A 21,369-nucleotide genomic window follows, 5' to 3' on the forward strand; every position below is an offset into this window, starting at 1 on the left:
TTCTAGGTTTACTTCCTTTCCCAAACAGATACAAGTAAAGTTAATCCCTCTTCATTGTCCAGGCACCATCTGAGCCATTTGTTGCCCCTGAAATTGATGATGCACAATCATCATTTATTAAGCACTGAGAATATGCTGGGCACTGTAAAAGTAAAGATAGCCCCGGCTTTGCAGTACTTACAGCCCAGGGTATTCAGACATTTTCTACCAGGCACAGTGTTTACTACTGGAATTTTGTTGTCTTCTATAAGATTCCTTCCAACAATACACTCAGCAGTGTTTACAGACAGGGCCCTAAAAGACAGAACACTCTGGGAGATCCAGAGCAGGGAGATAACTTGATTTTTTCGTCAATTATTGTAACAAACTCACTTTTTGCTTGAATCACAGAATTATTTGCTTGTACACTATAGCTATTAGAAGTTTATATAAGTTACTGGGCTTTAGGAGAATGTTTATATAAGTTACTGGTCTTTTAGGTGTGTTAAAAGTTCATTATTATAATAGAATTGTTATTATTGACTTGGTTTACTTATTCATAGTACAATTTTAATAAAGTGGAGTAAGTTGTTAAACAGCTGTCCTTGGTATACATTCCTTAAAATGATGAAAGCCAAGTTGTCTATTAACACTCACTAGTGAAGGGGGTGAGATTTCAGTGCAGCCAATACTGGATATTAGTATTAGTTAGTGCATTAGGTTTGCGTGGATTCTGGAATTTTGAAAGCAAGTGCAATGCCTAAGCATCATATATTAGAGGGATGTAACAAGCAGGAATAACTTTATACAGATTCATTCTTTAGTGCTAATTATTAACTCAATTAAATAGCATTATCATTTTGTTATCATAGTGCTGAGAGGCCCCAATGGGGGATTGAAGCCATGTTATACTAAGCGCAGTACAGAAATATAATGAGACACAGTCCCTGCTTCAAAGAGCTTGCAATTTAAATGGACAAGATAGAGAAAAGAACTTCTCTTTGTCAGAGATGCTGGTTAATTCCCTTGTTCTAGCAGTAGTGTTTTGCTGGTCAGAGAAGCATCCTTATGGGATTGCAAGTCTCCATCCAGCGTTCTGCCTCTTTAACTGCCTGTGCTTAATCTTCCCTATTGATGGGGGTAACAGCTATAGACACAGCCTTTTAGTTATAGGGAAAAAGTGGGAAGGGTCCTAACACGCTGTCCTTTAGAAAGACAAATGTCTTTTGTGCTCATTAAGGTATAATATAGTTGGAGTGTATAATACAGATAAACTTACTAATAACAAATAGACCCTCTTTAACCCCATGAGGGAAGAATGTGGAAAGCGAGCTTTTCTCTTTCTTTTTTTCCCTGTAAATAGGCAAACTTCAAATTAGAAATTCAAATTAAAGCAGTAAATTAGATATCTAAGATTCTGGTACATAATCCTTTATAAGTATACAGCACACTAGAGTGATGGCCAGGCTCATGTCTGTTCGTTTATTTGTCCATAGTTATTGTAAGAGTGGATTGCAGTAGAGGTGAGTAGCAGATTGCTGGTTAATAGTCTCTGTAAATATATACTGTAGAAGAAACTCATTGCTTTCCTGCATATGATCCAGGAGACGACAGTTGCACTTAAAAATGTGACATGCCTTATTACAATGTTCAGTTTTGTAAGATTGTTACTGATGCCCGATGGACAACTGCAGTTTGGCTCCCTGCTCAGCTATGTCATATGAGTTCTGTGTGCCTTGATCTGTAACATTTGGTTAATCATTGGTCCCTCCCTCCCAGTGTATCCTTACAGCACATTCGTTAATATAGATAAGCTGTGCAGATTCTCTGGTGATCAGTACCATAGAAAAGCCTAGACATATAATATGTATCTATCATTATTATTAATTATTTGTATTATTGAAGCACCCAGGTGCCCCAGCCATGGACTAGGACCCCATTGTGCTAGGTGCTGTATGAACCAAGGAACAAAAAAGACAGTTCCTGCTCCAAAAAGCTGACATCTAAGCACATGTGGGATGTATGTCGCACCAAGGAGAGCAGGCTTCACCATCCTAAAGGATAATGGGGGGTTGTGAAACCTTCCTGAGCTGTGTACCAGGCAGCCTAGAGGCCCAATCCCCACCAGAGTTCCCCCTGAAGTCATGCTACTCCTCTCCTGCTTTGGGTTTTGCCTTAATGACACAAACTAGCCCTTAACCTTTCTGTGCCTCAATTTATCCATCTACGTACTAGAAAAAAATCAATGCTGCTCTACCTCCTGGGACTGGGAGGTGCAAAGAGGAGTTGGGTTGGTTTGTGAAGGATTCATTAATGTTTCTAAAATACTTTTGAGATCCTTGGGTGACCAATGCTTTATCCATGCAGTGTCTGCAATAGCTAGTGCTTTGTTGTACCTAACGACAAAGCCCCAAACCATTTGAATGACCAGTCCCTCTTTTCATACATTTGTAGATTTCTGAAACATTTACATTTTGGGCTGAAACTTTCCAGCTATATAATGGAAGTGTGTGTATAAGCGAGTATAAATATTATAAATGTTTGAGAAAAGTTTATAGAAAAGTTGACAGAACATAATATTGTATGGGCAAGGTTTTTCAAAAGATGAAAACAAAACACTGGTACATGAAACCATTCTTAAAGCAATCTAAATAGAGATAATTATTTCCAATCTAGAATTATGTTCAATTCCTGCCCTAAAACAGCAATATTTCTTTTTCTAAATGCCATCAAATACCTGTATTCAGATATCATTCATACTGTAATCCTTATTCATGTTCCCTGAAGAATTATCTAATGCTTTGACTTGTGATACGTTTCCTATTAGTTAGTCTATTGTTATGGAATTTATCATAGTTTTCATTTTGGCAGCTGTTTAGTTGAACTTATATTCTGATCTCAGACATGCAGAACATTGTTCATGTTATACATTCTGTGAATCCCTCTTCAAATTCTCCTCCATGATTATATAAGACTGCGGAATGTCATATGTAGACAATTTCTTTCTAAAATTTCATTTATAGCTCCTTTGATTTTTATATCTCAGCTGTTATGGAATATAGACCCATTTTCCACTAAGTCTCAGGTTCAGATCAGTCCTATACTGGCAGTGACTGAAAGTCATTATTACTGACTAATAACTGGTCTGTGTGAAATGAGTTGATGATTTTCTACCAGGTTCCTAAGTGCCACTTATTCACCTCACAAAACCATGTTTATAGCACTATTGTTCGTACCCTCAGCAAAGCATGAATGGGTACGGAGCTTGAGCAACCCTCTTGCCTTTGGAGATGGTGCTTCCATGTCAGCACTGAGACATGCTGATGGGTTACAAAGCCCCATGGTTCACTAAGAGAGGTATGTAAGAAATAATAGGATCAACTAATGTAATAAACATTGTATGTACATTAGAAGTTTTTTCCAGAAACCTTAGTCTAGTAGGGTACAATGGGTTTAGTGTATTTAAAGCCAACAGTGAGTTGAAAACAAATTTTGGAAGGTAAAGAATTCTCTGTATTAATCCTGTTTTATGAGTTTATAAGAATACTTTATTGATTTTTCTCCTGTAGAAACACAGTGTACAGACACAAAGAGGGATTTACAGAACAGGAGCTCAAGGCTGTGGGCCAGACTTTTCTGTTCTTCACAAATCGCTTCAAGCATCATTGCTATAATTTTCTTTAAGTAAGAGAATCAACAAAGACTCTTATAATAAATCACTTAAAATGTTTCCATGCATCTCTTTCTTGAGCAGCACCTTTGAGAAATCTCTCCATAGCTTTCTGAAAACATGTCAGAGGTTGAGACTAGCTGGCTTTGTGGCACATAATGTACTTGAAAAATACGTCTTATATTAATACTTTCCCCCAACAATGTGTCTATTCCCTCTGTAGTATCTGTCGCATGAGCAATTTAACTGAGAGTACAAGCTAAAGAAGACTGTTGGTTTTGTCTCTATTTCTGGTTGAATATATATAGGTGCTTCTAAAGTTCACATCAACACTATATGTGTGATAAATGATTGACATTCCCTAACCCCCATTTCTGTTACTGTGCTGCAGTTTATATTTAGCTGTGTGGATCTGTGTCTTGGGTGATTTGGGATGTGAGAAATGGTCTGAAGAAAATAATTCTGGTGACTAAATCCATCCTTGAAATATATTTATGTCCTTTCAATCTTCAGCATCCTAGATTAGAATGACTAATTTCTATTCCCAAATACATTTGTTAGTCTCTGAGGTGCCACAAGGACTCGTTGTTTTTGCTGATACAGACTAACACAGCTACCACTCTGAAACCTGTTTCTATATGCTTCTGTGCTTAGGTCATTATGTCTTTAATTATAGATCAGATCTTTAAGTTCACATGGTTTTATTTTGTATTCTGATGGCTCGCAGCTTACACCAAATGTACATGCAGTCTAAAGTCATGTTAACATATTAAATATTACCTGAGTTGTTGTTTTAAAAAAACCCCTCTCCTCATTAATAATAAACGAATAATATAATTTGAGAGTGAACCTTTAGTCTGATTTAATGATCTTGTCAATTAAAAATATACACTTGATGAAAAGTGTCACAGAAGTAAAGAAAGAACATAGTTTCCCACAGGCAAGTATAGAGCAGTTTTATCACATTATTTGACAATAACTTTACTTTTTCTTTAAGGTATTAGCTTGGGACTACTTCACAAGCCATATAAGCTTTAAGGGTTGACTTCAGAGGAATGAAGTTTTGGAATAGCCTTCCAAGGGAAGCAGTGGGGGCAAAAGATCTATCTGGCTTTAAGATTAAACTCGATAAGTTTATGGAGGAGATGGTATGATGGGATAACATGGTTTTGGTAATTAAATATTCATGGTAAATAGGCCCAGTGGCCTGTGATGGGCTATTAGATGGGGTGGGATCTGAGTTACCCAGGAAAGAATTTTCTGTAGTATCTGGCTTGTGAATCTTGCCCATATGCTCAGGGTTTAGCTGATCGCCATATTTGGGGTCGGGAAGGAATTTTCCTCCAGGGCAGAGTGGAAGAGGCCCTGGGGGTTTTTCGCCTTCCTCTGTAGCATGGGGCACGGGTCACTTGCTGGAGGATTCTCTGCTCCTTGAAGTCTTTAAACCACGATTTGAGGACTTCAGTAGCTCAGACATAGGTGAGAGGTTTTTCGTAGGAGCGGTGGGTGAAATTCTGTGGCCTGCATTGTGCAGGAGGTCAGACTAGATGATCATAATGGTCCCTTCTGACCTAAATATCTATGAATCTATGACTATTATGCATGTATGTACGTAGGCAGGCAACGTGTGTGCGCCTACTCTGTATCTAAACTGTACCAGCTTTAATTATTTTATTGTGAAACTCATTATATTTGTTGATTTTCGTAATTCCTTAGCTTCTCATACCAAGTGATTTTATAAAAATGCAGGATTCTAACTCCTGTGGTTGTAGAATAAAGCTTGAAAACACGTCCTGAGTATCCTAAAAGGCTCATAAGCCAGAAGGCAAATTTAAAAGAACCCAAAATGTTAACTTTTTTTAATCATGATTTTTCTGGATTCTGACTCATGATTTTTGAATGCTTTAGGTTGGCAATAGTAGGTTCTGTTCCTGACTGTGACTCTGACTTGCTATTTGAATGTTAGGGTATTACTTATTGTCTCTGTATTTAGCTTCCCCAAATAATGGGGATACCTGTCTCATAGGATATTGTGAGGTTGAATTAATGTTTGTAGATTGTTCCTCACGTGAAAAGTGCTAGACTTATTCTTAGATAAATTAGCATTATGACATTATTGGTGAATCTGCCTAAAATCTCATACTAGGACATTCATATAATGTTACTTCTCATACCACAGCACTCTGTATGTGACCTTGTAAATTACTGCTGCATATTGTGCACTTCAACCTAACACAAAAGATACTCTGGCCTTTGATCCTGCCCGGTGCAGGTGCAAGGTGCTGCACATATAAGTGCAACGTAAAAATGCTAAGCAAGACATGGAACACGGGGGGCTCCAGTCCTGCATGAATAGATGGGGAGCAACTGTGTGATGATTGCGAAGTTACTTCTGCTTAGTAGTGGGACAGAAGTCCAACAGGAGTTAAGTCTCCCCACCTCCCATGGCTCCGTCATGTAGATGCACAAGAGTCCAGGATAGGCTTGTGTGATCCACTCTCCTTTGTGGTGTTGGTGTTTTAAACGCAGGACAATAGAGAACAATTAACAATCAGATGGATGCCACCATTCTGAGAGGTTGCAGAAGAAGGTTGAAAGATTTTAATTCTCTATTCATGGGCACTGGAAATTAAAACTGTCATGGGTGTTGTATGATAAGTACTGTCATTTGGAGTTGGGGAGTTAGTTTAAGAGTATTTTCTTTATTAAAAAAAGACAACCTACCTTACAGGCCATGTGGCCTAGTGGATAGACCATTAGATTGGGAATCAGGAGACCTTGGATTTATTCTAATCTCTGCCACTGGTTTGCTGGGTGACCTTGGGCAAGTCACTTCCCCATTCCATGCCTGAGTTTCCCCATTAAACCCATCTCTAAAATGGGAGTAATCTCAATAGGGTGCCCTCCTTTACAAAGCATTTTTAAATACATTGACAAAAAGTACTACATGAGAGCTAGGTATTTTATTTATTTATTTTATTATTACAATGGTGAAAGATTTTAATTTTCAGTGCCTTTAAACGGTAAAGCCAGTTCTTTGTGTCCCACTTGTATTCTTATTTTCATTACACTGGTATAAATGGAGTAAATAATTTGACTTCAATGAATTTACACTTGATTTTACATCATGTTAAAAAGATCAGACTCTGGCCCTTCTGTTTTGAAAAATTGAGCTGGAAAAGGATTAGAAAAATCTACCCATTTGCCTACCAGAAGTGGGAAAGGCAGATGGTATCATCTGACATATCTCTTACTAAAGTTTATTTTGACTGAAGTCTGATATCAAGTAGCATCCAAACAAATATTTAAAGAAGAAATTACCATATTTGCTGATTTATAACTCTGTTGCGATACTTAGCTTGAATTAACAATGGTTATAAACTTGTTCTTACTGGCATGAACTCTATTTTATGTGTTAGTTGTTAACAGCAATTATTTGTGTGTAGTATTTTAAGCTAGTTGTTTCCTGCTATCACATTAATGTGAAGCATGTTTTCACTTTTCCTCCAGCTCAACGACTAACTCATCTCGGATTTGGAATTGTTTGTAAGTGGTTGCAGTGCAGTAAATATCTTTCTTCCCTTATCCCCCACACTGTTTTTCAGTGTGGAATGCCTTGAATCTTCATCTCATAATCCATAATGGCATGGGGGATTAACATATAAAAGCAAACTAATAATTTTATTTTAAAACTGATAATGAAGTTGACGTAGCCTGCTACTTGCAAAGACAGACAACTGGGCTGAAGGTCTCCAGAGAGATGTGATACTCTTAACATAGTTCAAATATCTTACAAATCTCGAAGCACACTTAGTACTCAAAATCACGTTTTTTAGATCAGGGTTTCTCAGCCTGTGGGTTGCGACCCAAAACTAAGACACTAGAGTATGTCAAAGGATTGCAGGACTGGCTAGGCTCAGTTCCCTTCTGTAGGCGTTGCGACCTGGTGCACAGGATCACAGCACTTCTTAGATTTGGCCCAGCCGTCCCTCTGTCATGATAGTGGGGCCAGCTGGGCCAAATGTGAGTGAGTAGTGCTGCAACCATATGTGCCAGCTCGTGACTCTATTCACAAAAATTTGGCCCAATGGGCACTCCATCAAGGGGGCTGGACCAAACTTCAATCCCAGATGTTACAATGCCTGGAGTGGGGAGCTGAGCCCAGCCAGCCCTGTGGGACAGGGGCCAGGAGAGAGCAGTTTGTGTCACATTCTCTGGTAAGTACCAGCCCCTCGATGCACCTCCCACACTGCAGTTGGGTGACACCCCATCTTCCATACCCCCGTCTTGTCCCTCCAACCCCAACCCCACAGTGTGCCTCTTTCCCATAGGTAGGCAATTTCCCCTCTGTCATCCCATCCATCCTAGCCCCCAGCACCCCAGATCTTCCCCCACTGCACCCCCAGCCCCTTCTATTCTCCAGCTTCTTCCCCCAGCACACCCACTTTACCCCTAGGATCCAAATTCTCCCCACCTCTTTACCCTCTGTCCCCCATGGACATTGTGTGGGAGCTGTGTGTTTTTGGGGGGTGTTTTGCGGGGGTAGCTTGCTACCCTTCCTCCTCAGTTGCCATTTGGGGGATTCTCCAGCTGTTCACATCTGGCTGGAGCATCTGGAATCTTAGCTCTGAGCCCCTTTCCCTGCTGAAGGATCCCTGCAGGAGAGGGATCCAGGTCTGGGACCATCTCAGGGGGTCGTGACAGGTCATCAAGATTTACAAATGGGTCCTGAGCCCAAAACAGTTGGAAAAACCACTGTATTAGATTACACCCCCATTAGCGACCAAATTTTCTCCATGGGAGCTACAGCCCCGGAGCACCCACGGAGTCGGCGCCTAAGGTGCCACTTTTGACGTGATCAGTGGGGGGAGCGGCTGCTCCCCCCCAGCTACACTCCCCCGCCCCTAGGAGCCAGAGGGACCTGCCGGATACTCCCTGGGAGCTGCCGCAGGTAAGCACCACTGGGACTCCCCACCTCGCCCCCCGGCAGGTCCCTCTGGCTCTTAGGGGTGGGGTGGGCACCAACTACGGTGGCCCACAAGACCCTCCTGCCCAGTTCTGGGGGCAGTCAGGGGACAGGGGAGGGGGATGGATGGGACAGGGGTCCTGGGGGGCAGGGGTGGGCAATGACCCCCTCGTGGGGTGAGGAGGGAACCAGTTGTTAAGATTTTGGCAGCTCATCGCTCCATGGTCGGACTCCCACTGATCACCCATGTTGATTGGGGGGGAAGTAATGCTTTCATGTCATATTATTCCTCTTCCAATTTTCTTTTAAAAAATGGGTTCTTTAATGCACCCAATGAGAAAACATCCTTAAAATGAAGTTTTGAAGGTAGAGAGGTATAATAAAAGCTTTCCTCTTAAGATGCTGTACCAACTGCAAAGCACAGAGGGACAGAGGAAAAACAGCTAGTTCATGCAGGGTGGAAAGGGGAATTAGGTGACCCGGGCAAAACTCTTTTGGAGCAAAAAATGCATTGACAGTTTTAAGGTCCACACCAAAGAGACAGAACCCTGGTTTTTCAAATCTCCTCTGAAAGGACCTCCCTTCTCACACAACAACCAAACTTCATGGTACTCAGTTTATCAATAGCAGAAGAATGGTTGTTCAAGGGAGTCCAGGTATTTCTAGCCCAATGCTTGCACAGCAGAAGGAACTGAATTGGTGATGCTGAATACAGTTGTGGAGGATGCCTTCAAATCCTGCTTCTGATGCTACCAGTCTCCAGTTGCCACAGCTCAGATGAACATCCTCCTACCTCGTTTCCTCTTCCCAGATTCATCCAGCTTTGATACAAAATTGATGTAGATTTTGTGATTCCCTTTTAAGCCAATGCTGATGTCATTTCTTTGAGTAACACTGAACCTCCTTCTGCTGGGAATACAACAATAATCAGTTTGGCCGACCTTTGAACTGTGGATTATGTTTCTGTTGTAAACTTGCAATCCCTTGGTCGGACTTTCAGGAGAGTTCCCCTCCCCTTCAAGCACCTAATTTGTGGCTGCTCCATTTAGCTACCCAGAAGGGGAGCTGAGCTTTTGAAAGAGCTGGACCCTTCTTCCTGTTCACGATATGTATGCAGATGTCACCGTTACACAAAGAAGGCTACCATGTAAAGTTGAGTTTCTTGACTACTGGAGTGATCTGAATTTGCCAAGCTATTATGTTTAGGTAGGTGAGATGGGTTCTAGCATAGCACGGGAAAGCCACCCCAGCCCATAGTGTTCAAAATGTGGGGGTCAGTGCCAGAAACTAACAGCTATTGTGACAGGCTGCTGCTGTCTGAAATACGTATTAAAAAAGGAAATAAGAGACTGTCTCAACAGTTATGTTTTGAATTATTCAGTGCAACTTTCATTAGACATGTTAATTTTCTGTGATCACCAGGTTGACATACACTGTTTAAGAACTCGCTTCTTACTGAGCCTTCTCCTCCTCCTTTCTGTTTCACTGATCAAACTGCACTATACCTGCTTTTGTTGTTGCAGGTTTCAGAGTAGCAGCCATGTTAGTGAGCTGTAGCTCACGAAAGCTTATGCTCAAATAAAATTATTGGTCTCTAAGGTGCCACAAGAACTCCTTTTCTTTTTGTTGTTACAGTCCCTGTCATTGAAGGAGTCTTTTTTGCTAATGTTGTGCTCTCCCATTGTTATCAGCTCTGCTGATTAGTTGTTGCTGCAAGTACAGTAACTTTGCCTTCAGCAGTGTAAGGCTATTCTTGCTGTGGAAGATTAGTTTGCTTTTTCTCCCTTGCAAAATTTAGTTACTACTTATAGTCCTCAAAAATGTATTCTGCAAGGTAACTATAAGTACTTGTGACAGACTGCACATGAATATCCTCTTCCAGTGTCATCCCCACTTGCAGTTCACAGAAGTAATTTACTAATTATCTAGTATAGAACTATATATTAGATTTTAGTTAACACTGAGACAACTCATTTTAAGAGTGGGGAGTAATACTTAAATCTAGAGGTTTGTCAACAATGACATTTCATAAACAAACAAATAAAAATGACAGACTGTTCTGGTTCCAAATGTGTCACTATGGTGTGTTTTATTAAGGGTTGCCTCTCTTTTCCCAACTATAAAATGGGCAAAGCACCACCTAATGCCCATCACTTGTCATGATGCTTGTTTAATTGGTACTTTGTGATCTTCTGCTGCAAATTGCTATACAGGTGGAAGATACTGTAATTGCTTATTAACTCAAACACATATTCCAAGAAACGTCTCTCTCTTTATTTGTAAAAGAGACATTTTTTGGTTTGCCTTTTAAGCGAGTAGTATAGACTGAAAACTTGCATTAAGATTGTGATACCAATAGAACCTAGGATACTTGAAAGTGAAGGAAAATATTGCATCTTTATCTTACTTTTATGCCAAGGAAATATGACATGTATGGTGCTACATAATGGCACCAGTGGGTCCCTGGTGTTTGGGGCACAATGTGGGGAGTTAATAGAATGTTAGGAACCATTAGGAAAGGGATAGATAATAAGACAGAAAATATCATAATGCCTCTATATAAACCCATGGTACATCCACACTTTGAATTCTGCTTGCAGTTGTGGTCACTCCATTTCAAAAAAGATATATTAGAATTGGCGAAAGTACAGAGATCAACAAAATTGATTAGGGATATGGAACAGCTTCCATATCAGGAGAAATTAAAAAGAATGGGGCTGTTCATCTTAGAAAAGAGAACTAAGTGTGTGGGGGGGGGGGGGGGAGTGGGGGGAAGGGATATGACAGAGGTCTTTAAAATCATGAATGGTGTGGAGAAAGTGAATAAGGAAGTGTTATTTATTCTTTCACATAACACAAGAACCCGAGGTCACCCCATGAAATTAATAGGCAGCAGGTTTAAAACAAACATAACAAAGTACTTCTTTGCACAACGCACAGTCATCCTGTGGAAATCATTGCCAGGAGATGTTGTGAAGGCCAAAAGTATAACTGGGTTCAAAAAAGAATTAGATAAGTTAATGGAGGATAGGTCAATCGATGGCTATTAGCCTAGATGGTCAGGGCAGCGACCCCATGCTCTGGGTGTCCCTAAACCTCTCACTGCCAGAAGCTGGCACTGGACAACAAGGGATGGTTCACTCAATAATTGCCCTGTTCTGTTCATTGCCTCTGAAGGATCTGACACTGGGCACTGGCCACTGTCGTAAGACAGAATACAGGGCTAGATGGACTTTTGGTCTGATCCATTATGACCATTCTTATGAGTTAAAGACAGAATTTGAGGACTGCCTTTGGATTGCTTTCTTTTATTGGTTTGTATTTTGAACATAGTTGGGTTTTGTGTGTGTGTTGAGGTGGGGGGAGGGGGGGAATATGTGCCTACTAGTAACTGATCTTCAATCTGATTCCTTTTAAATCTCTGTAGAGGTGCATGTGTGTACATTTTTTACAACTCTCAGAACACATGTTTCAGCTTGTGGTCTCTTAATGTTGTTCCTCTACTTGTAAGCAAGGACATTCTTAGCATTCTTTCCAGTTTGTATCGTGGCTACACAACATCTAATTATATTTCTTGACAACAACTAGCCAGGGAGGCTAAGAATTAACATTATAATGGGCCTTAAGGTTTTGCAGTTACTCAAAAATGATCTGTGTGGGGCCTGTAGAACACTTGGCTAAGTCCTGTCAACATCCTTTCTTTTTGGAGGAGAAGTCTTCATTCAGATTTTTCTGGTCACTCTGCAGAGTTTCTGCATAGAATTTATTGCAGTTACTATTGATCTAGTATGGTTTCAGAGTAGCAGCCGTGTTAGTCTGTATCCACAAAAAGAAAAGGAGTACTTGTGGCACCTTAGAGACTAACAAATTTATTTGAGCATAAGCTTTCGTGAGCTACAGCTCACTTCACTGGATGCATGCAGTGGAAAATACAGTGGGGAACACTTCATCGGATGCACGCGGTGGAAAATACAGTGGGGAGATAAATTTGTTAGTCTCTAAGGTGCCACAAGTACTCCTTTTCTTTTTATTGATCTAGTAGTATATAGTTGTGTGGTGACTGGATCTGATCCTGTAATGACTTCACACATGCAAATAGTCCCATTCAAATTTAGGTTTACAGTCACCAGTGAAGTTATTCACATGTGTAAATCTTGGGGTGTTTACTTTGTTAATAGAAGTCCTTGCTGTTGCGTAGCATTTGTAAGACCAAACTTCATTCAAATGACAGACTGCTAGATCCTGTACAAGGCTCTCTGACTCCACGACAGTTTCAGCAGACTCCCAGTTATGAAAATATTTAGCACAGAGCCTGTTGCTTAACAGCCGGAAAAATCCATTTCCTTTTAGCTTCGGAGGTAGCAGCTGTTTCACTTTCCAAAAAACTATTTGATTTTGTTGTTAGCTAACGAGTTGGGGTTTGTTTGTTTTGTTTTGTTTTTTATCCTCCTCTGTGGGGAGGAAAGGAGCAAGCTTAGAGCTGTTGGACTTGATGTGTGATCAACCAAAGTGTGAGCTCATAGAAATGCAGCCGTGAAAGTATATTCAAGTGCATAAAGAGCTGGAAAGATACTAGAGAGGGATGAAGAAAAGGTAAACAACGAAGACAAAAACATTTATACTAGTATTTTAGTTTATAGTTCACATTGTACCACATAAGATCTTTACCATAAATGCTATACAGTAACACTTATTATTCATTTGTTTCTGATAGCCCATCATTTAATATTTCTGTCTATAATTTGTATCTGAAGCTGGCAAATAATTCCAAGATTGATTACCATGTAAGCTACTGTTCATAGATGGTACGATACCTAGATATTTCTGTCTTCTAACTCAGTTTAATTCCATAATTTCATGATAATGCTTGACTATGAAATTGCATAGTGAATATCTATGCATTTATCTTTGCTCTGTATAAAACGGCACTAGTATTTCCAAATATGGGCAGCCCTAAACCTAGAAGAAGCTTTAGGTCCCAATCCTTTGATCCTTACTCAAGCAAAACTTCCACTGAAGTCAATGGGAGTCTAGCCTGAGCAGGGAGCAGAGTACTGCATGCTACATTTATAATGTAGCTTATTCTCTATAATGCTTATATCCATACTGTTAATGTACATTGCTTTATCTATCCCTCCCCCTCAGTTTGCAGGCTTGAAGGTGTCTCTAAAAAGCATATGCTGACTAGACATGAATGGGCAAATCCAAACTTCCGGAGCCTTGCCTGAGTATCTTGGTTGCATGCTGAGGCACAATTCATGGGGAGAAGACAGGAAGGAGTCCTCCGCCCAAATCTGCAGACTGGCAGCAGATCTGTTTCACTGAAAGAAGGAAGGATCTGACTCACCAACCCCCCGCCCCCCCTTCACTCTTTTTATGCAACTCCCCAAATTCTTCCCTTACAAGTCTTCGGGCAGGAGAACTGGACTGTTGTGGCCTGGACCTCCTCTGCATACCAGAAATGAGGTAGTACAAACATCAGAATTTAGAAGCAAAAACAAAACAAAGGTAAAAAATCTTTAATGGATGCTTCCATCAAAGGGCTGCTGTATTGTGGCCCTCGGAGGCAATCCACATGGGCAGCACCCACTGGCATCAGTGTGCCCACACCAAAGGCAACGTGGGCTTGAACTATCAAGATAACTTAACTTACCAGATGCATCTGTGGGAATCTCAGCAAACTTTGAGTGGCCTTTAGTTTTGGACTTTCCTGAAAGTGAGCGGAGTTCTAGGCTAATTTGGAGAGAGCACATTCTGCTGTAAATCGATGTTGTCACCCTTTTAAAAAAAATTGGAATGAAATAATAGTTACTACTTAATGCATATGAGCAACAATGCTGTTCTGGTTGCCTAGCAGCCAGCTAGACACACTGGAGAATAAAAAAGGCTGTCTGACTAAGCAATGTGGTTGGAGCTGGTTTTTAGGTTTGCGGGTGGAACCTGACCCAGGGAGCTCATATTTTAAGGAGGGGGAGGAGGTGGGTGGAATTTACCATTAATGGATATTTTAGTTCTAGCAGGATCATCAGTCTTCCCCTCCCCCCTGTTTTTCCTCTTCAATTTTTAATGCTTTAGAAAAGGAATGAGAAAAATCTCCAAATTCTGTGCAAGAAAAAGCCAAGGGCTCTCTTCCTTGTGCAGCTTGGAGATTATTAATATTTCATATTTTTTCAAGATGCAAGTCAGCATTTTCTGCAGGCTGCATGTGTGCTAGGAAGTGGCTCCTGTAGTCATCTTGGCCTAAACCATCCACCTGCTTGCAGAAAGAAAGGAAAAAAAGAAAAAAACTGAGACTCTTTCATCTTTGTCTTTAGAGCATCTTTCTCTAGAGCATTTTTTCCTCCGGATTTTATATACACAAAAAGTTGGACTGATATGGTGCATGGATAGACCTATTTCAGCATTGCCAACCCCAAGCCTTTAAAAATCATGAGTCAGACCCCAACAAATCAAGCGACTGGTTTAGAAATCATGAAATTTTAAAAACAATAAATTTTTGGTTTTATTTGTCCTCTGGTGTTGGAGCCACTAACGGTCATATTTTCAAGCCTTTTTTACACAATCCTGAGGGCTCGAAATGGTTGGTTTTGTTTTGTTTTTAATAGAAGCTGAGATTCTCTGGTAATAATATGACTCTGGCAACTTGGGCTTTAAGAGAAATGCCAAGTACCCCACACTTACAATAAAATTGCAAGAGTTGACAACACTGCTATGTTAATGTCCTTGGCTTGGCCTTGTGACTTTTTAATGTTTTTAAGGCTGGAACGGGGCTGTCTGACTTGAAGGACTGATCATGGAGTCTTTGATCTAGCCCAGGTCAGTAGTTACTACTAGCAGTTATCATTTCACACTGGCATTTGAAAAATGAGTTGGTGGGTCTCAGTTTAGTTTCTAGAAGAGAGTTGTCCATCTCTTGGCACCCATTTTCCCACTCATTGGCAGCCTGGGTCGAGAAGCTAAGAATTAGCTGGACATTGAGAGAGGGGGAGTTTGCTCTCTCTATGAGCTGGCTCTTCCTGGTCAGGGCTAAGACACATTGGTGAGGGGCAGCGTGATGAAAGGTCATGCCACTTTTGCCTTCTCTCCTTCAGGGTTAAATAGAGGTCTCTGTTCTTCAGTTTTCAGTCTAGCACCTATCATAGAGTTGTCAGCGGTTCCCTGTTCTGCGTTACCCTTTGGATCCCTCATTTTGACATTATGACCTATACCTCCATTCCTCTTTGTTTAGTTTTTGACTCAAATAGTTTGTCACCTGACAGAAAGGGCCTTTCCTTGCTTTGGAGTGGGCTCTAACTATTGATCAAAGTAATCAAATAGGCTGGCACCTTTCACCAAAACTCAGTTCCCACCTCCTCCCCAACAAAAAAATCAGCTATGAAAGCTGGCGACTCTAGCAATAAAGATGCACTGCCCGCTCGGAACACTTTTAAATAGTGTTTTCTAGGACTGGGCGTTTGACTGGTCCAAAAATAATTGGTCAATTAACCAGTCAAATATTGGTCAGATAATGTAAAAAATGGTCAGATATTTCAAACCACTAATTTATTAGAACAGTAACAAAAAAGAGTAAGACTTTGTGATCTCCATCAGGCTTAGCCTTAAATAGATATGAATGCACAATTATAACACAACATGTAACTCAGAACAATGTGAATCACAATGAAATGACGGTCTAAAAAATGAAAGAATGGCACCATGATCCAATCAGAAAAGTAGGCTGCTGCCTACATCAGGGCATTTTTGCTGGAATATTTGATAATATTTGACTGTGGCCAAATAATAGGTGGTCAATTGACATTATTTGACCAGTCAATTGAACAGCTTGCCAACCTTGGCATTTTCTTCTGTACACTCCAAGTCAATCTGCTGTAGGATGACCAGACAGCAAGCGTGAACAATCAGGACGGGGTGGAAGGTAATAGGAGCCTATATAAGAAAAAACATCTGGTCACCCTAATCTGCTGAAATAACCTGAGCAACATCAGACCTGGTTTCAGCTTCTTTATACATGGCTGAATATTATAATGCTAAAGGATCTTATTCATAGATGACCCTAAGTTTTTAACGTCTTTGTGCTGTCCTGTATTGCTGGATATTATATTTCAGTACCAAAATTTACCATTAAGTTGAGTGTTAAAGATCAGTTCATGATAATATATCAGGCTTGATTCTCCATTACCCTGCACCTTGTGTGTTCATTTACAGCTTTGCAAAGTGAGTGTAAAAATCATATTGTTAACCGGTCCCAATATGCATTTTGTCCCACTGCTGGTTTTATGCTTTTGGGGTATATCCTTCAGTTTTGTCACCTCTTACTTCTCTCTTGCCATTTCAGTGGCTCTGAGCTCTGCTGACCTCCTGTCTGATTTACAGAGATAGGGTGAAAGTCACTCCAGTTTCTGTTAACGTCGCTCGGAACATCAGCCAGAAAGTGATCATGCCCTCTACAGTGCCACTGGGGCAAGTCGTTCTTGGGAGCAAAGGTCTGAACTTGGATTCCCCCTCAGATGGGTTTGAACACAACTAGATGGCAGAAGACTGCTGAGCACGTTCATTTGTGTCAGTGATAGAATTAAAAAAAGCCTATGCAGTTCAATCACAAAATCTTAGTTCAAAGCATTAAAGCACAGGTTTTTCTACGGAATTTAATGCAATGATTTACGATCCTGTGGACTTCATTTCTGCTACTTATGATTTCCTGTTGCAGAAGAGAGAATGTCTTTCTGTAATTCTGGCATGTTACATTGTAAGGCTGAGCTATCGTTGGATAAGAGTCTGAAAAAAAATCTGTTCCATTTTCATGACACATTATTTAAAAACTCCTAAAAATCTCAAATATTTAGAATTAGCGACTTTTCCTGTAAACTTAGTCCTTAATGAGTGTGAAGATGAGCCAATGTCATGGTGACCTTAAAAGTGAATGAACTTTGGTTTCAAAGTCTGAGCTATGGGACAAATGCTGCACAGACACAGCTCCCACTGACTTTGGAGCATAAAAAGGGCAGCCTGTGGCTTTAATAATAATTAGCAAGTGCAGCAGATCTTTTGTTTCAGTTCATGCCATCGTACCTATGATCGTGTTCCATTTCTACCAATCTAGCAAAATAAAATTTAAAAAATATATATCCTGTATTTTTATACCAGCCACCTTAGCTCTTGCCTAAAACACCCTGTAAGACTTCACTAATTATGAGCAATGAATTCCAGCTTCAAATCTCACTACAATAATGCAGAATGTGGAGTTCAAATTGGTTTCATATGTTCACAGAATTCTGAAAAAAATATTTTCAGTGCATTTCTTCTCCGAAGCACTACAGTTACAGGACGCAAAAACAGCCTAAAATTTTCTCCTCTAGGGCTTGTTTGTTTGCATGGTAGTTTTATTTTTGCAGTACACTTGCTGTGTTGTAGCCTGTACTGTATATTTCCTGTAGAAGCTAGAAGAGGAGACAACTACTTGCATAAGGACTAGTTATTATCACCTCAAAGAGAGGTTAATTTGTTGATATTTTTAAAATAAAAGAGGGATTTAAAAGTGCTCCTTTCCTCGACATTTGCTTCTAAGAACACTGTCTGCCTGGACTGTTTTATTATTTCAGAATAAATAGAATAAACCTCCCCCCACCCCACCTCCTTAGTTACTATAGAGAAGAAATTATTTATCAGTCCTCCCAGGGCTTCTGAAAATAATCACTGACATATTAAGTGTGTTTTCGATCTGGTTAATGTGTGATGCGGGGGGGATAGGCTGGGGTATAGCATTGTTTGGTTTGGGAAGTATTCTCTCCGTCGCTGAGCAACCAGCCCTTGGAAACGGGAGTGGACTGTGTCACCCATAGCAACCGTTGTTACTCGACAAACAATGTGGGCCAGTGCAAACAGAGCCAAGACTGTAGGCTCCAGTTTTTAATTGAACATCTGCATGTGTTTTTCTCTGATTAAATGGTGTCTCAGTTTGATTTGTCTGTGACAGATACGCTTGAGCCAGTTTTGTGTGGTTATTTACAAAGTGCATGATTATCTTGTCCAAATTAATTCCTTTTGTTTGTTCTTATGTGAAGTTGAGAGGGCATTTCCCCCTCCCATCTCCTGTAATGCATAAAAGTAGTCTCAAAATAAGAACCTTTATTTCTCAGTAATCTCTCAGTTTTCCTCCTGGTTGGGTATGTATTGCATAATTACGTAAGGTCTCTTAATCAGGTTGATAATTGGAAGTACAATTTTGATATATTAACATTGTGACATATGCAAATATCTTTTTCTTTTTTAATCCCAGTTTTATGTTGCCCTTTATTGGATAACCAAAACCCCTTCCATTTTATGGGTTTCAGAGTAGCAGCCGTGTTAGTCTGTATTCGCAAAAAGAAAAGGAGTACTTGTGGCACCTTAGAGACTAATACATTTATTTGAGCATAAGCTTTCGTGAGCTACAGCTCACTTCATTGGATTTTATATATCTGAATCCCTCTTCCCCTCCACAAATTTGGAACCAAAGAGGTGAATGGGTCAAGACTCCTCTCGTAACCCTCAAAACATTGGGTAAAAGAATTTTTTGCCTGGGTAAATGATACAGCACAGTATTTACTTCAGACTCGGTGACACAGTTCATCCTTTTTTCTGTAGACGACACAGCTGTTAAGGGAGGACGGTTAAACCTGTGCACATTCTCACAGGCCTTTATCTTTTCTTGTTCATCTGGAATGCAGTCAGTCTTACTACCATCCTAACCCAAAAGGTTACAATGGCCTCTTCTAATTGAAGACCATTAGAATGTGCCCTATGGAACTGCATCTCTAGTGAAGATAAAGCAGCCCTTCCATTCTATCTTCTTTCCACGAAGGATCACATCTCAGTTTATGGCTAATACAATAAATAACCTTGTATTTTCCTTTTATTTGGGTGGGTTTTGTTTAGCCCTGTGTGTTACAGCACATGCCTAGTTACCAAAAGCCTAATGAACAGCTCCAAGGATCTGAACAGGCTTTAACTTTCCCTCTGCGTGTAGCGGAGCAACAGTCTGGAAAGTGATTTCGCTTGTTGCATTATTCGCATTCGGTCCTGCAATGAAACAGATGAAGTAATTAGCAACTACTTGTGACTGGTGCTGCTGGGACCACACAACACGCAACCTGGGATTCTGAGATGAATGCACTTTTAAAATTGATAATATGTACTTTCTCCAGCTGAATTTATCGCAGAATTATTATTCGTTAATTTATAAAAAAAATTATAAAAAACCTCTTACAAGAAGAGTTTCTCTTCAGCATCCTATTGGTTTGGTCTGATGCCAGCCCCAATTCCCTGGGTGGACTTTACCATGCACTCTGAAATTCTTTTGGTTGGTTGGATGTGTTTCTTTGAACTGGCCCAACCCTTCCCAGTTCCACTCCCATAATGGAACTGTCTCTGCTTGGTTTGGGCCACACCTGACAAATAGGTTCTGAGCTTAGTTCAGGCTTCAAGAGGAAGCACATCTGTCATAAATGTAAAGGGAAGGGTAACCACCTTTCTGTATACAGTGCTATAAAATCCCTTCTGGCCAGAGGCAACGTCCTGTTACCTGTAAAGGGTTAAGAAGCTCAGCTAACCTGGCTGGCACCTGACCCAAAGGACCAATAAGGGGACAAGATACTTTCAAATCTTGGGGTGGGGTAAGGCTTTTGTTTGTGCTCTTTGTTTATGTGGTTGTTCTCTCTTGGGACTGAGAGAGACCAGACAGAAATCCATCTTCTGCAACCCATCCTAATTCAAGTCTCCAATATTGCAACCGGTATAGGTAAGCCAGGCAAGGCGGATTAGTTTATCTTTTGTTTTATGTGAATTTTCCCTGTGTTAAGAGGGAGGTTTATTCCTGTTTTCTGTAACTTTAAGGTTTGGGCTAGAGGAGGATCCTCTGTGTTTTGAATGTGAATACCCTGTAAAGTATTTTCCATCCTGATTTTACAGAGGTGATTTTTACCTTTCTTTTTTTTTTTTTTTTTTTTTTTAATAAAATCCTTCTTTTAAGAACCTGACTGATTTTTCCATTGTTCCAAGATGCAGAGGTTTGGGTCTTTGATGATTTTGTAACAAATTGGTTAGATATTATTCTCAAACCTCCCCAGGAAAGGGTGTGTGTAGGGCTTGGGGGATATTTGGGGGGAAGACGTCTCCAAGTGGTCTCTTTCCCTGTTCTTTGTTTAAAACGCTTGGTGGTGGCAGCATACTGTTCCAGGACAAGGCAAAGTTTGTATCTTGGGGAAGTTTTTAACCTAAGGTGGTAAGAATAAGCTTAGGGGGTCTTTCATGTGGGTCCCCACATCTGTACCCTAGAGTTCAGAGTGGGGAAGGAACCCTGACAACATCTATGTCTTATGTGCAAGTGGGTAGGTTGAGAGAGAAGGGTCAGAGAGGTCACCCAGGCAATTTAAATGGACAAAGGAAAGAAACTTGCTCCCAGTGTCAGAAAGTAAACAAGACTTTTTACCCTGCTTGGAAAAGGGACTTTAGGAACTTTTCTCATAAATAAAGCAGTTTCTTAATTGATTCTATCCTTGCTTAGTCTGCCCTGACTGATTTTTGAAGCTGTCCAGCACAGGCCCAGAGTTTATGTAATAATAATATTTCTGCCATTTGCTCATCCCGAATACCATATTTTTTCAAACCTCTGCTGCCCCTGTGGTCGAATCTCTCCCCAGAGAACTCCAGTTTGCTGGGCCAGTTGCTATTTTAAAATCTAATTTGAAGATTTCTTTTTATGAATGACCACAATTTG

The 21,369-nt window shown here is 40.4% G+C and overlaps 1 protein-coding gene across 15 annotated transcripts in view; it reads left to right on the forward strand.

Annotated features, from left to right (window-relative positions):
* Positions 1-21,369, forward strand: part of RFX2 (regulatory factor X2) — a 98,794-nt gene that overhangs the window by 11,405 nt on the left and 66,020 nt on the right. The window contains exons 1-2 of one of the 15 annotated variants that reach the window (XM_043536124.1): positions 12,983-13,208; positions 13,761-14,081. The exons of 9 other annotated variants lie outside the window; for them this stretch is intronic. In XM_043536124.1, the coding sequence (XP_043392059.1) occupies positions 13,992-14,081 (90 nt within the window). In that variant the 5' untranslated portion in view covers positions 12,983-13,208; positions 13,761-13,991. Of the gene's footprint in view, positions 1-12,982; positions 13,209-13,760; positions 14,124-15,411; positions 15,432-21,369 lie in introns of those variants that run through there. 5 more of the 15 variants (XM_043536121.1, XM_037885572.2, XM_037885573.2 and 2 more) reach the window with 5 other exon arrangements.

Source organism: Chelonia mydas, chromosome 25, assembly GCF_015237465.2.
Source record: "Chelonia mydas isolate rCheMyd1 chromosome 25, rCheMyd1.pri.v2, whole genome shotgun sequence".
NCBI classification, from domain to species: Eukaryota; Metazoa; Chordata; order Testudines; family Cheloniidae; genus Chelonia; species Chelonia mydas.